The 16,744-nt window shown below is 43.4% G+C and overlaps 1 protein-coding gene across 1 annotated transcript in view; it reads right to left on the bottom strand.

Moving 5' to 3' along the window:
- NHSL2 (NHS like 2) overlaps nucleotides 1-7,806 on the bottom strand; it is a 292,586-nt gene extending 284,780 nt beyond the window's left edge. Inside the window, exon 1 of the mRNA XM_040999892.1 lies at nucleotides 7,527-7,806. Within this exon, the coding sequence (XP_040855826.1) occupies nucleotides 7,527-7,806 (280 nt within the window). The remainder of the gene's footprint in view (nucleotides 1-7,526) is intronic.
- Nucleotides 7,807-16,744: the final 8,938 nt, after the last annotated feature.

Here is a 16,744-nt window from a genome sequence, read left to right as displayed (position 1 = left end):
ACCCAATGTTTAAAAGGCATCATGTGTGATGGTGTGGGACATAAGATGGCATTCGCCCCTGTGGATTGAGAACTTTTCTTCAGGTTTTGTTTATTTTGGCGTCTTTAGAACCCACTGAAGGGAAAGGCCAGGGCCCAGACAAAGGTATGTGCACTCATCAAGATTTAAAATAATCATCTGAGGAAATGGTGATTTGTGGCCCAGAGAGAGTACACAGCAAAAACAAACAAACAAACATGTACATCAATATGTGAAGGGTTATCCCAAGTGGCAGCTTAACCTACTGCACCACAATGCCTGCCTCCATAGCTCACTTTCCAGAGAAATTTTCCACTCAAATCTTTTATTTCAAGATTGATTTAGTTTTATTGGAAAGGCGGACTTATAAAGAGGAGAAACAGAGAGAGAAAGATCTTCTATTCTTCACTGGTTCTCTCCCCAAATGGCCATAACAGCCAAAGCTGAGCCGACCAGAAGCCAGGAACTTATTCTGGGTGTCCCTCATGGGTGCAGGGTCCCAAGGCTTTGGGCCGGCCTCAACTGTTTTCCCAGGTTACAAGCAGGGAGCTGGACGGGAAGCAGGGAAGCCAGGACATGAACTGGCATCCATATAGTATCCTGGCACTTGCAGGCAGAAGATTAGCCAATCGAATCACTGCGCTAGCCCAAAGATGAATACTTTGTTATATTTTACTAATATTATTTATTTTAAAAAAAAGATTTATTGATTTGAAAGTTAGTTACAGAGAGAAGGGGAGAAACACACAGAGAAAGATATCTTCTAACAGCTGGTTCACTCCCCAAGTGGCCGGAGCTGAACTGTTCCAAAGTCACGAACCAGGAGCTTCTTTTGGGTCTTCCACGCGGGTGCAGGGTCCCAAGGCTTTGGGCCATCCTCTCCTGCTTTCCCAGGCCACAAGCAGGGAGCTGGATGGGAAGTGGAACAGTCGGAATACGCAGCAGTGCCTACATGGCATGCTGGTGCTTGCAAGCTGAGGATTGAGCCATTGCACCAGTCCCTGCACTAAAATCTTTTAAAAATATATTTGTTTGTTTCACAAGCAGAGTGAAGAGACAGAGAGGGAGGGACAGTGATATTCTGCTGGGTTCATTCTCCACATAACCACAATGGCCAAGGCTGGTCCAAGCTGATGTGAGGAGAATTGAATTCCTTTTTCCACTGCTCACCTAGGTGCATTTGTGCTCAGAAGCAGAGTAGTCAGTCTATTATACTGCCTGTGTAGTAAGTGTGGCTTTACTGGGTGAGCCTCAGTGCCAACGTTCCCTTCCCCCATACACAAATAATTTCAAAGAAGACAAGTTTGTTCTCATGAGCATGCCTGTGGCCACACACTTACTCTCTGTATCAAGGGAGGCTGATCTTCCACCTGTTTAGTTGCAGTTCATACTCTCCCCTCCCCTCAGCTGAACTACAGAGGTCAGAAGGTTCCAGTTCTTTAAAGTTTTCATCAGTTCCCGGCGCCATGGCCTAGAGGCTAAAGTCCTCACCTTGAACAGGCAGGGATCCCATATGGGCGCCGGTTCTAATCCTGGCAGCTCCACTTCCCATCCAGCTCCCTGCTTGTGGCCTGAGAAAGCAGTGGAGGACAGCCCAAAACCTTGGGACCCTGCACCCATGTGGGATACCTGGAAGGAGTTCCTGGATCCTGGCTTCGGACCAGCATAGCACCGGCCATTGCGCTCACTTGGGGAGTGAATCATCAGATGGAAGATCTTCCTCTCTGTCTCTCCTCCTCTCTGCATATCTGACTTGGTAATAAAAATAAATAAATCTTAAAAAAAAAGTTTTCATCAGTTACTAATTCTAGCAGGAGTCACCCCTCATCCTGGACCAGCCACAGCAAATGCTAGGGTGCTAACTCAATAAACGATTGACTTTGAACTTAGAATCAGTGCAGCTTGCAGAATACAAGCCTGGGTGTCAGAAGGACTGGGTACTATGGCTTGAATAGGATAGGACTCCCTGAAATCAGTCTTTTATCCAAGGTTGCAGGTTAGTGATACTACAACAAGGAAACAATTAAATGTATGACATATAAGAGGTAAGCCTAGGAAGAGGCCCTAGGTCACTAGGGATACACCTTTGGAAGGTAGTGCTTCTGATTTATTTTTAATTTTATGAACACTTGAGAGTCAGGCCTAGTGGCTCTCTGCTTTTTGGCTTGGCACATGATCCTTCCAGCACATATACTTCACCACAGACATCCTCATCAGATGACTAACTAATTCGGCTGCCTTATCCTGAACTGTAACACCCCAAACCATGAGCCAAAATACACCTTGTTCCTCCATAAGCAGCATATTTTAGGTATTTCACTGTAGCAATGAAAAAGTGGACTAGCACATTTGACTTTTATGATCAGCTTTTTGCATTGACCTGCTGTGTAACTTCGTCAGTTCCACACTCTCAAACAAGAGATTAAATCCATAGTTAGACAACAGGAGTATAAAGGACAGCAAAAGACAGAGAGAAGCCAGTAATAAGTATTTTAGTTTCAACATAGACATGAACCCTGAGTTATTTGAAACAATTTTCCACTTGAAGGTTTTTCTATTTTTTTTTTTTTAATTTGGCATTTCACACAGGAAGGCGCTAAAATCTTTCCTGTACTTGGGGCTATTAAAGGTCTTAATTGAGCTTGCACCTCTGAACACATTTCTGGGCTTTGGTTGTTAGATATTCAATGACTGAATTTTGATGCTACTATGGTGTTATATGGACTCCACTCAAATCAGAGAGGTACAGTAACAGAGGATACTACCATCTGCTAAAACCCAACCAACTTCATCAAAGTTGAGCCTAAGAACTATACTGTTCGCTTGACCTGTTTCAGTGTCTAGAAATGAAGAATATTAGGACTCAGCACATAATCCAATTGGCTAATTCTCCCCCTGCAAGTGCCAGCATCTCAAATGGGCACTGTGTTCATGTCTCAGCTGCTCTACTTCCCTTCTAACTCCCTGCTTATGGCCTGGGAAAGCAGCAGAAGGCAGCCCAAAGCCTTGGGACCTGCATCCACATGAGAGACCTGGAAGAAGCTCCTGGCTTCTGGCTTTGGATCAGCTCAGCTCCAGCCATTGCTGCCATATGGGAAGTGAATCAGCGGATGAAAGAGCTTTCTCTCCATCTCTATTTCTCTCTGTGGATCTGCCTTTTCAAGGAAAATAAATAAATCTTTTTTTTTTTTAAAGATTACATTTCTTGTTTCTAAAGTGGAGGAAATTCTAGTGGACATTTTGGTATCCAAATTTCCAGGGAAGATGTTTTCAGCACATGGAAATACTATAAAACAGGCCAAGAATTTCATGGTATTTTAAAAGAAAAATGTAAGCACGGGGAAAATGATACAGATTTGTTTCCCCTCACCACTCTGTCAACCCACTGTCCACAGGGCTCCTGGAGATGACAGGTAGGACAAAGGGATCTTCAGCAGTGCCTGTTCCAAGCCCAGAGCTCTCCCTTCACCACCACTCCATCCAATTCAAGAAGCTATCTCTCTTCCCTAGGAACAATAAGGGTCAGACTCAGGGGCTACAACACCTCATTTGAAGGTAAACCAGTTGCAGTCTGGAGGTGCGATTTCATTTTTTTCTTCTATGCATAGATTTATAGCAAAATTATGACTTAATCATAAATAAGCCAACTGTCCTGACTAGGGGTCAGGGCTGACACAAAATGGAAAGTCAAAAGGCAGAAATTTTAATAAAGATGAAGAATTTCTGCCATGGGCCCAACTGGCTATATTCAAGCCAAAATAACTGCTCATCTTTGCTCTAGCAAGCTCATGGACTAGTGTAACATGATAGTTTTACAATATTATTAAACATGCCTAGAGATATCCAGTGCATTAGTGACTTCCTTGGTCACAAAGCAGATATTACAGCCTCGGGCTAATGGCCCGATTACTTCTGTAATTATTATCCATGCACCCACAAACATTAAATCAATCTACAAGGGAGGAGTTGGAAAGTTTGGATTGACTCAGCATATGCCAGCAGGCATGATACTATTTCCCACTGGCATTGACAGTATCATTCTTGAAATGACGAGCACAATGTTTGGGCCACAGATGCAATAAACAGATGTGAAGAAAAGCTCAATTTATAACGCAGAAGCATGCATGGAGTGTAACAACCGCTACAGATTCACAGCCAGAAGGGCCTGGTGCAGTCCTCTCCTTTTTCCAACGCCATCCCTCACCGTACACCTCTCTCAAGAACTTCTAGGACAGTCTCAAAGGGGTTCACGTTACCAAAGAGCAAGTGTGTGCGTGTGTGTGTGTGTGTGTGTGTGTGTGTGTGTGTGTGTGCGCGCGCTGCCAGGCAACTAGACCAGCCCACTCCCACCTCTATAACCTTGAAAATGGTGAAGACATGACCCATGATTGTGTGGAAAAGCAGCATGAATTCCTTTAGTCACCATTTTCTCCTCCTCTATTTCTCTCCTCTTCTCTCTCCTCACATTGCTGTTTCCCGAGGCTTTGCGCTAGTCTGACATGCCACTATTCAGTCCATTGAGGGCAGTTCAAGTGGCCCTGTGGGGAAGCCTCAAGCGCCTAGCCTGTCAGTCATCATTTACTTTGGCCATGTTTCATCTAAAGCTTCCTCCTTCTTTTGCAGGTTTATCCTGCCCCCATGGTTAAAAGAAATATGTGGAGAAGAGCTGTGGGGGAAATTCAGCCACATGGAGGACATAGAGGGTCAAATGTTGACCTTGAGTGCCATGCCTCAGCAAATATTCAGTGCTATGGGGGAAAGCTTATGGAGGGTAGAAGAGGAGAGGCCTGACAGTGTTTGTTTATAGTCAAAATCTAATATTCAGCTTGCTAAACACCTTGTTGAAGTTCATGCTTGAGCAATAAGCAGGTGACCAGATGGTGCACTGATTATGCTCCCCAACTCTCTTTGCTTTTGGCACTTAGACTCAGCTCATTGCTGAGAAGGTCTAATTTAAGTGCTTCGCAATCACAGCTCCTGAGGAGAAAAGTGTGCTCTGGGAAACTCAAGGAGAGTACAGGATAGGGCATTACATTAGACCAGAAAGTGGAAAATCAGACATTTTCACCAATTTACAGAACATACCTTTTTTCTGTTTATGTGGCAATTCTCTGAGTGCCTCTGCACTGAGCATCACGTTCATTCACAAGGGCTAGTAGCCATAGCAGAGACAAGAGATGGCTATTTTCCCAACTCTTGTAAATTCCCAAGAAGCCAAACCAATGCTCCTTTCCTGGGTTGAGCCTTTAGTCTAATGATTAAGATGCCCACACATGTAGAGCAAATAATGTTCAAATCCTGTCTCCTGTTCTTGACTTCAGCTCCTAATGCAGATCGTGAGAGGCAACGCTGAAACTTGAATTGAGTTTCTGAGCCCAGATTTTGGCCCTGGCCTTGCCCTGCCATTGCAGATATATGAGGAATGAATCTTTTGCTTTGATTCTCAAATAAATAATTGTTTTTAAAAGAATTTCTCTCTGGGCCTGACATGGTAGCCTAGTGGCTAAAGTCCTCACCTTGCAAGTGCCAGGATCTCATATGGGCACCGGTTCGAATCCTGGCAGCCCTGCTTCCCATCCAGCTCCCTGCTTGTGGCCTGGGAAAGCAGTGGAGGATGGCCCAAAGCTTTGGGACCCTGTACCCGTGTGGGAAACCTGGCTCCTGTCTTTGGATAGGCTCAGCTCCGTTGCGGCCGCCTGGGGCATGATTCAGAGGATGGAAGATCTTCCTCTCTGTCTCTCAGTCTCTCTGTATCTGATTTTGCAATAAAGATAAATAGATCTTACAAAAAAAAAAAAAAGAATTGCTTCTTTCCTCTAAAACATCCACTGTGTAAAGCCAACTCTTTGTAGCACTGCAGATCACTGGAAAGGGTTAGGTCCCAAGATTACTTGGTGAAGCTATGCCTTCCCTCCCATGGAAAGGACCTTCAGATTCCATGAACAGAAAGGTACCAACTGGAAACACAGACCTTCCTCCCTGTCCTTAACTTACCCGGCTGAACTCAGTAGGTGGCTCTCAGCAAGCTGTGTGGGGATTTTGAAAACCACCCCCTAAGCTGACTTATCACATTTCTTCAGAGGAATCTTGGTAATTAGACAAACTCAAGGAAAAAGCAACAACAAAAACCAGTGCCCTTCTTACCCTCTGTGTTAATGCACACCTAGAAATCCTAACTTTCCAGGTCTCCTGCCTTGCAGAGGCTTCTAGTCCCAAGTCTGCATGCCATCTGGCTGTCATCTGAGTCTTTCAACCTTTGCCACAGAGTTCTGTTCATTTTTTTCCTCATCCATGACCTACCTCTACCATCTACACCAGGAATCAGAAATCTTTATATAAAGGAGTGCTAGGCTCTCTAATTCTTGTCATTTTGGAAGGGGTAGAGATAGGGTGGGGTTTACAATGGACAAGAACAGACTCAAGCAATTTTTTCCCCAAGATCACTGGAGGTTTGCACACAAGCCAGCTAGTAGCCATCTTATGCCTCCATCTGAAACTTTCTAGCCACAGGGCTCCTCCTTTCCCCTAACTTTCAGGAGGCACCGATTGGACCTGGTACTTGACATGCCCCAGCTGTGATCAACATTGCCAGAATAGTCAGCCCACTTATTTTCAACTGAAGTCCCACACTGTCAAGCGACACTGCGTTTCCACAAAGAGAATTCCCCATTCAAAGTGCTGGGCCCTAAAGAACGCCTAGCCCACCTACCCTTTTATGGGTCCTGCGTGTTCAGCAAGGGCACCAGTGGGACCTGTCTCTTCTTCAGCGTGGCTGATTCCCAAAGTGAACACACGCCAGGAAACTGCTGACAGTTCCTTTAAAAGGCTCACTCCAGCAAATCTGAGCAACCTAACCCTGGCAGTAGGGGGTCAGTGAACCCAGAGCAGTCTCCCCTCCCCCCACTCCTGTCCTTTCCCGAGAGTGGGGTTTCTAAAGAGCAGGGAGAAGCAGGAGGGAGGGCGCCCAGCCTCCTCTGAGTGTGTGCAGCATTCGCGCTCCAGTACGAAGTTGCACATGTTTAAAGCCAGTAGGCACCACCGCCTGACTCCTGCGGACGCATGCGGAGGTGGGGGGCTGCTCCCGCGCGCTTTCCAAAGTGGCAGAGGTCTTACATCTGAGTAAAAAAAAACTAGTGGCGCGGCCATTTGGTTCCCTATGCGACAATGATGGGGACGCCTCGGGTCTGGGGCGCCCCGAAACCCTCCAGGACTCAGCAAATCCCTCTTCTTCCCCAAATCTCCAGGAGGAGGCCACCCACTCCAGAACTAGTAGTTCTGAGGGTACAGGGCCACTCAGGACGAAGTGACCGGGTCCAAGAGCAGGAAGTTCCAGCGATTAGCGGGGGGGGGGGGGAGTTCAAGGGAAACAGGATCCCCTTACTCAGAGAAGGAACGGGAAGAGAGGGGTGGAGAGAGGCGGGGAGGAGGGTGGGCACAGAGCTGGGTTACTGCTGGCGCCCCCAGAGGTGGGGTCGACGCTCGGCGGCGAGCCAATGGGGCACGTTTACCTAGCTCTTCTTCGTCGTCCTCAGGGCCAAGCAGGCGGCAGGGAAGACGGCGGCGGAGACGCACGGTCCGCCGGTACAGGCTGTTGGTGCGGCACCCCAGGGCCAGCAGGTGCCCCTCGAGGTCCTCGAACAGAGCCAGCGAGTGGCCACAGAGATCAGCAAGCTGCCGGAGCAGGCTGAGCGCGGCCAGGTGGCTCACGTCGCGCAACTCGGCCAGCGGCTGCGGCGGGTTGCGCGGGCACAGGCGCTGGGGCACCACGATGCGCCTGTAGAACGGCATCCCGGGCGGGCGCAGACACCGGCGCTGGAAGCAGCCTGGCGGCACGACCCGCTCACTCAAAGAGGCGTCCCTGGCCCGAGCGCCCCTGAGGGGCGGTCCCAGCTCCGGGTGTAGCAGGCCCCTGGGTGAGCTGTGGGACACCAAAGACGCCAGGAGGGTGGGCGGGCTGACGGGTTCCCAGCCTAGAATGCCGGCTTCCCCCGGGGCTGCACACCAGCAGGAGCCACCAGTCCCTCTGACTCTGGCTTGCCGGGCTCCTCCTCCCGCCTCTCTCCTCCTCCTCCCTCTCCCTGCTACTTCGGGATCCCCCCACCCACTTTTTTTTTTCTTTCGCTTTTGCGGTCAGAGATTCGCAGATTAACGCTTGATCCGACAAAGGAGGGAAATGGGAGTAGGAGTAAAAAGAGCGAGCCAGAGCGTGAAAGAAGGAATGTCTGCCTCTCTCTCTCTCTCTCTCTCTCTCTCTCTCTCTCTCTCCCCCCCCTTCCCTCCCTCCCTCCCTCCCTCTCCTTCTCTGTGTGTGTGTTGTTGTTACTGTTAGGTACAGGAGATGTCCCTGAGACCTCTTATGGTACACGAATCCCAGTACTGATATGAAGTTGTTTTTTGTTTTGTTTTTAAAACTTCATCTTCGTGAATGCTAAAAATTCAAGTGCACTGGTACCTAGAGCAGCAAACTGCCACCGGAGACCAACCCAATATTCTGACTTCAATCACCCAGCTTTTCTTTCTCTAATGCATACTTGCTATTCACAGACTAAGGTAGGCTGTGAATACAGTCTTCTGGCACCCAGAAACTTCGAAATAAAGGGGAAAGGACCAGATATCTTACTTGATTGCTCAGGAGGATATTGCCTCTGAGCTGTCCCGTGCCTAGACTTTTGTAAATAAGTATACACAAACTCAACTTTCCGGAATAGTACATTCAGTTCACATGGAGGAGCATAGCTCTATATTTTATGCCTAAAGGAAAGTACCTTCTTTTTGGTGAGTCCCATCAGCTGGGATGGGTTCTACCCCCTGGCTACAGTGAATTCTTGGCTAGCTCAGACAGAAGGGGTGCAGGAGCCAGGGTGTACTGTTAGCGCTGGAGACCCTATGTTCACATCCGGATTTTTCTCCATTCCACGGGGTAGGAAACATGAGGATATTGTTGTCCTTAGAAAACTAGAGAGTCTGTCCTTGTGCACTTGGAAAATGTCTCCTCAAACTCACTTCTAATGCCTCTAGTTCTTTTCGTTCTCTCCTAATCTTTCCCCCTACAAACACATCTTATCATCCTTTATAGTCTACTAGTAAAACACTCTGTGTCTGCACTAATGAGCTTCAATGTGGTCTGTTTTAATTTCCTTTATACAATTAATTTCCCTTAAGCAGCTCAAGAAGGCTCTATAACGAGTCCAAAAATGCTGTAAAGGGTAGGTTTAAATGTTCGCACTACATAGCAAAAAGATAAGCATTTAGAGTGATGGAAATGTTAATGAGCTTTCACAATGTATGCTTACCAGTCTGTACCCCATAAACACTGTACCCCATAAACATAAATATTTTCCAATCTACTTTAATTGGACTACTTTCCAGTAAATTACTGTTCTTTATTTAACAAACCAGGGCGTGGGTACTAGAAAAGCTGGGTTCTGATTAAGGTAAAACTTTAAAAATCAAATAACAGAATGAGCAGCCAAGATTCTCTATCTGGCAAACTCAAGTGTGAGCCAAAAGAGTGACTGGCAGGAAGTAAGGACTTGGCTGGACACTCCAGAGATACTTTGCCTTGACCTGTGAGCTGTTTAGACTGATCTCTGCTCAGAGAAGAAGAAATACAGTGCTAGCAGATTGAGGGAGACTGTGTGGATAGAGTTTCACTGCTTGAGTGCAGCAGGCGTGCGCTGGGCCTGGTAGCTGCACTGCCTTCCCTCCCCTGACTCCTGAAGCTGATGAATCTTTCAGAGCTCTACAATAACAAGCTCAACTCTGAGCAAATCAGCTTTGGCCCCATGCCCTTCCCCCCAATCCTGTCTGCTCACTCCAGGCTCTTCAATGAGACAGCCCTGGTTTTCATCAAGGAAACATCAAGGACTTGCAAAGGAGCCACCTCGGAGCACAGCCCCACCTCCCTTCCCAGGATAAGAGCAGCCCTGCGCGTACCACATAAGATGGAAGAAGGAAATGTAAGTCTTCACTTTCCTTCTTATCTCTACTCTCTTGCCAACAGCGAAGGCATGGGGCTGCCTGGGGTTAAGAGGCAAGCCTGGATGTCAAGAGTCTCAGGGAAAGGAGTGAAGGATACCTCTCTGGTTTTTGGAAGAACGGTTGGATCCTGGTGGTGCCAGACTCCAGTCAAACAGGCCATGCGAGAACACAGCTAAGGCAGAGTCTCCCTGCTGTGCTCTCTATAGCATCTAGGGCACAGCATACTGGAAGGCAACATTATCATCCTTGTTCAACAGTAATAATACAAAGGGAGTTCCAAAAGGCCGTGGAAAGGTGGGATTAAATCTAAGGATTTTTCCTGTGACTTCTACCTTATTGCACTTCCTAATTATTTCTACATTTTGTAATATGACCTTATGATGTAGTTCATTAATCAATCATCCATAAGAGACTGATTGCTTGTAATAAAAGATGGATTATGGGCCCGGCGTGATAGCATAGTGGTTAAGGTCCTTGCCTTGCACCTGCCGGGATCCTATATAGGCACTGGCTCTAATCCCGGCAGTCCTGCTTCCCATCTAGCTCCCTGCTTGTGGCCTGGGAAGGCAGTCAAGGACAGCCCAAAGCCTTGGGACCCTGCACCCATGTGGGAGACCTGGAGGAGTCTCCTGACTTCAGACTGGCTCAGCTCTAGCCATTGCAGCGGCTTGGGGAGTGAACCATCAGATGGAAGATCTTCCTCTCTGTCTCTCCTCTCTGTATACCTGCCTTTCCAATAAAAAAAATTAATAAATCTTTAAAAAATGGATTATTTTGTTTGCAAAAGATACATGCAAGTTGTAGATAATTTGAAAAATATAAGAAAGAAGTAAGAACACCAACAAAAGATAAGTTTAGAGGCCAGTGTTGCATCACAGCAAGTAAAGCTGATGCTTGCAACAACCACATCCTATATCAAACTGCCAGTTCGAGTCCCTGCCATTTTGGTTCCTGACACTCGTACGGGAAACCAGGTTGGAATTTTGGACTTCTAACTTCAACCTATCTCAGCCTTGGTTGTTGCAGCTATTTAGGGAGTGAACCAGCAGAGGAAAAGCTCTCTCTTTCTCTGTCTTTCTGCCTTTCAAGTAAATTAATAAATAAAACTGATTTTAAAGACAAAGTTACTTTTAGTGAAAACTTTTTTTAAACTTTAGATTTTAATTTTTTTTGTTTTAAGTTTTAATTAGTCTTTAATGGATTCAGTGTGATTTGTAGGTTTAATTCTAAGGACATAATAATATATCCTCTTCTTTCCTAGCTCCCAGCTTCCTTTCATTTACCTTTTTCCTTTTTTTCTTTTTAGTTAATTAAAGATATTTTAAATTTTAATACTTCACCAAATAAGAAGTTTAATATCAGTGCGGCTGGCATGGTAGTTTATCAGGTTAGTCTTCCTCCTACAGAATCTGCCTCCCATTTGGGTGCCAGTTTGAGTCCCAGCTGCTCCACTTCCGATCCAGCTCCTTGATAGTGGCCTGGGAGAGAAGTGGAGGATGACCCAGGTGTTTTGGCACCTGTACCCACATGCGGGACCTGGAAGAGGCTCCTGACTTAAAGATCAGCTGTGGCCATTGCGGTCATTTGGGAAGTGAACCAATGGACGGAAGATCTTTCTCTTTGTCCTTGTCTCTCCTTCTTTCTGTGTAATTCTACCTCTCAAATAAGAAATTAATAAATCTAAGAAACAAGCCAAAAGCAAAAATACTTTAGGTTAGTGGAAATAGAGATAATGGCTATAAACCATGATTGAATAAAAGAATGATCATTGCATTCATATACAGTAAATAGTAATCATTAAAACCATAATAGCATAATTTTTAAAAACATTTGACTGGTAGAGTTACAGAAAGAGGAGAGAGACCTTTCATGTGCTGACTTCTTTGTCATATGCTTTTTACATTTTAGCTCCCACATATACAGAAAAACTTGCAGTGTTTCTCCTTCTCTTTCTGGGTCCAGTTCAACATTGTGTTGCCAGTTATATCTATTTTACTGCAAATGGTAGAACCTCATTTTTTATAACTGAATAGTATTCCATTGTGTATATATAACACATTTTCTTTATCCATTTATCTGATGAGGGATACCTTGTTTTTTTTCTACAATTTAGCTACTGAGAAAAGTGCTGCTACAAATGTGATAGTGCAGGTATCTCTTTGAAGTTCGAGTCTTTGGGTTATATATCCAGCAGTGGGATTGTTGGATTGTATGGTAAGTTTATTTCTTGTTTTCAAAGAAATTGCCATACTGTTTTTCACAGCAACTTAATTAATTTACATTTCACTAATGTGTAAATGTTCCTGTTTGTCCATATCCTCACCAGCATTTGTTACTCTCCACAGTTTTGGTTTTTAGCTTTCCTGGCAGGAGTGAAGGGATATCTCATTTTTCATATATTTGTTAGTTATTTGTATTTCTTCTTTTGAGAACTGTCAATTGAAGTCCATTGCCAATTTCTCAATCTGATTGGTTGCTTTTTCATTATTAAACTTTTTTAAATCACTGGTATATTTTGCATATTAATCTTTCGTTGAGTAGGTGGCTTGCTAGTATATTTTCTACTCTAGAGTCTCATCACTCTATTAATCATTTTCTTTGCTGTGCAAAAGCATATGAATTTGCTACAGTCCCATTTGTTTAGCTTTACTCTTATAGCCTGTGCTTTGGTGAGTCTTATTCAAGAAGTCATGCTCTATACCAGTGTTTTGGAGTATTTCCCCTATGTTTTCTTCCAGAAGCTTGTGGTCTTAGGTGTTTAATGTAAATCTTTGATCCATTTGAGTTGATATTTGTATATGTTGAAAAGCGTGGATACAATTTTCTCCTTCTACGTATATACATTCAGTTTTTACCTGAACCATTTGTTTAAGATTCTTTTTATGTCACTGTGTAGTTTGGGCACTTTGGTCAAAATTAAATTAGCTGCATGAATGCAGGTTAATTTTTGGATTCTCTATTCTGTTCCATTGACCTACAAATCTATTTTTATTCAAGTACTATGCTGTTTTAATGACTATAGTTTTGTCTATGCTTTGGAGTTAGGCATTGTGATGCCTCCAGGATGATTTTTCTTGCTCAGGGTTGCTTTGACTAATCATGTCTTTCGTAATTCCATATTAACTTTGGGATAGCTTTTTCTAAAATTATAGTGTCATTTTTAAAATAGGGATTACACTAAATCTGTAGATTGCTTTAAAATTGCTTTAAGTAGTATAGGTGTTTTGATGATATTGATATTGATTCTTCTGATACATGAGCAAGGAATATCTTTCCATTTTTGTGTTTTATTTGATAATTTTCATTGTGGAGAGCTTATACTTCTTTAGTAAAATTTATTCCTAAATAGTTAATTTTTGTAGTTATTGTGAATGGGATTTCTTTCTGGATTTTTCTTTCTGTGTGTTCATCATTAGCACACAAAAACCACTTTTTTGTATGTTTATGTTGTAATCTACAATTACACTGAATTGATTTATAAATTCTGACAGCTTTTTGGTGAAGTGTTTAGAATTTTCCATGTGAAATATCGTATCATCGATGGGTAAACATGGATACTTTGACTTTTTTTTTTTTTTTCCAATTTTGATTCCTTTCATTTCTTTCTTCTTCCTAATTGCTCTTGCTAGACTTTCAGGTATAGTACCGAACAAGAGTGGCAAATGTGTATATCCTTGTCTTGTTTTAGATCTGAAGGCAAATGTTTTCAGCTTTTTCCCATTCATTATTATATCAGTTGTTTGTGTTATGTAGCTTTTATAATTTTGAGAAACATTCCTTATAAAAAAATATTTTTGAGGGGTTGGTATTAAGGCCTAGTGAGTTTAAGCCACTGCTTATGGGCACCAGTGGAGTACAGGCTGCACTACTTTTAATCCAGCTCCCTGCTGGTGCAACTGGGAAAGCAATGGAGAATGGCTCAAATTTTGGGCTCCTGTACCCATGTAGGAGACCTGTAAGGAGTTTCTGGATTCTGTCTTCTGCCTAACCTAGCCCTGGCCATTGTTGCCACTTGTAGAGTGAACCAGCAAATGGAAGATTTCTCTCTTTGTCTCTGTAACTCTGCCTTTCAAATAAACAAACAAATAAATCTCTTTTTAAAAAGATTTTAATACATTTGTACATTTTTCTCAATGTATATTTTTATAAACTTTTTAGAAATCCTGAGTCACGAATTTCAAAACTTTTTGTGCGTAAACAAACTCACCTTTTGGTACCAATTTCCATGGCCTTGCTGACGTGGTCTTATATTTATTTGTGATAATATTCTCTCCCCTAGTAGACTATTAGCTCCATTAAAACACAAATCATGTCAGTCTTATTCACTGCTATATGCTCAACACCAAGGCCAACAACTGGTGCTTAGTAGGTACCTAGAAAAAGAAAACTGGAATAAATGAAGCTGGATTATAGACAAGACCATGTATGTAAAACATTACTAAGGTATTTAACTTGACCAAAGGGACAAGGGAGAGCTACTGAGATTTCTGGAGCAGGACACTCCAACAGGAGGAGGGTGATGTTTAAGAATACTGCAGGAAGGGGTCAGGGCTGCTGTGCCCCTCTGTACTTAGGTTCCTAGGGCCAAGTATACAGTAACTGATACATGAATTAAATATTTCCTTTGATTAACCTATAAAATCTGGCACTACATATTCTGAAAGAGGTAGAGCGAAGGTTTGGCTGCTTCCTACTCACCCCCTAACTCCCAGACTCCAAGTGTTTAGAGGTTAATCCACCTCATGCTTGAAGTTGCACTGTGAGTCTAATATGGGCCCTCCTGTGGAATCAGCTATAAATCCCATGTGGATACTAAAGAGGAACAGAGTATTGCCATTACAGGTACTGCAGTTTCGTGTGTACCACCAAAAACATAGCTCCTTCCATGCATATGCAGTTGCAACAGTTGTACTGACTAGAAATATCCACAATGGCTATAGATTGGATACCTGCAACAAGAATGAGATTACCACAGTCAGCACATCCACCCTCATCATGCATCTGAACTTCACTACTATCATGCATCTGACCCCATGACACTTATGACATTTCCCACTTGCTCTCTAGCTTCACGTGCACTTGAAGCCATGACACTTCCAAGGTTTCCAATCAAGGAGCTGAAAAATGTGCCGTATACAAGCCTCACCTCAAACTCTTCCTTTGTTGAGTAATCAATTAAACCATTCCCGAGACATTGATTTTATCCTTTGAAAAGACTGCCCTGGCTGTTGCAAAATTGTAGCTCATTCTCTTGATTTTCCTCATACGAATTTCTTGATTATATACTGTCACTTTAAATAAACCTTGATTTCTTGCTCACATCTATATTTATTCCTTGAATTTCTTTTTCATGCATGGAAAGCAAAAGTTGTACCAGGCTTAGCCAAAGATCCCTCCCAACAATACATCTTTCCTGGAAGTGGAGACTAAGGGTGGCCAGAGATGTAGGAAAGAAAGAGGAGTATTGGTCATACCTGCTCTACTTACCTAGCTGCCACTAAATGCTTAAGATTTTCAATAAAAAGTAAATTTGAAAGAATAAATAAGTGATATAGGATATGCCATTTTTCCTCCTTGAACCTGGCAGTTTCTGCAGCTGTAAGATGAAAATTCATGTGCAGGCCTCATGCAACCTGCCTATCTTCCCAGTATGGCTCTAAGTCTTACTCAGGATGAGAAACAATAAATTTGCCTTCGTGCTGTTAAATCTCAAATATGCCCAAATAGTGGCAACTTGGTGGCTGCAAGGGAATGCCAGTTTTCTCATTGTCATTCCTCTATAGTCAGTTATTTTATACAAGTTTTAAGAATATACATCCCCCTCCCCATTTTCCTTTGCCACAAGATTCAGAAAAGATGTCTTCAATAGGAATTAAACAATATAGTCTAGGGGATAAAAATGGATGCCCATTAATCCCAACTCTGGTTGGTGGTTCCTTTGGTTGAAGTGTCTATACACAGAGAAATTAACATGAATTGATAAATACTAGATCGACTCTTTGGTAACATGTTTTTTTACCTTTCCAAATGTGGGGCTCTGCAGTTAAGAACATAATCTATCTCATCTGATAGGTTGCCCAGTAGCTCAAAGAAAGTGAACCAATGACTTTCCAACCAGATTAGAGCCTATAATTCAATTAGCAATGTGTTCAATATCAAAGTTAATCGATGGTGCATCCTGAACAAGATTGGAACATTGAGTGGATCAGTGCTACAATAGTTGAGAGGAAAAAGAGGGCTTCTCTTCTTGAGGGAAATGAGCCACCTAGAGCTGAGAGTAGTACAGCCCCAGAGCTGGGCCTCCAGAGGTGGAATGGAAACTTACATGGCCATCAATCACCTCCTAGGGCAATAGGCATGTGAGAGAATGTCAGCTCAAGGTCCTAAAATAAATTCCTTTCAGCCCAGACTCAATGCTTCATGCACACACACACAGGCAAAACCCTTTAAAAATTCCACGAGGAAATAAATCTTTATTTCAAAAATAAACTTTGATGTTGTCTGAACTTTGGCCTTGACTCTAGGCCCAGGCTGAAACTGGAAGGAAAACTTCAGCATATTTTGAAAGAAATTACAGGACATTCTTTTTCAGTTCTTTCTACTCATATCATTTAGGGATCCTCCTTCATCATCAGCCACCCTCTCCCCCTACAACCATCATGTTTCCTACTCCTTACCTTGCTAGAATGAAACTATAATTAAGAACATTCAAATGTTGTTATATTTAACAGTTAATTTTATTGTA

This window comes from Ochotona curzoniae, unplaced genomic scaffold (assembly GCF_017591425.1).
Source record: "Ochotona curzoniae isolate NIBS_2020 unplaced genomic scaffold, NIBS_Ocur_1.0 scaffold_1852, whole genome shotgun sequence".
NCBI classification, from domain to species: Eukaryota; Metazoa; Chordata; class Mammalia; order Lagomorpha; family Ochotonidae; genus Ochotona; species Ochotona curzoniae.
The sequence above is the reverse complement of the archived record's forward strand: the minus strand, read 5'-3'. Positions and strand labels throughout refer to the sequence as shown.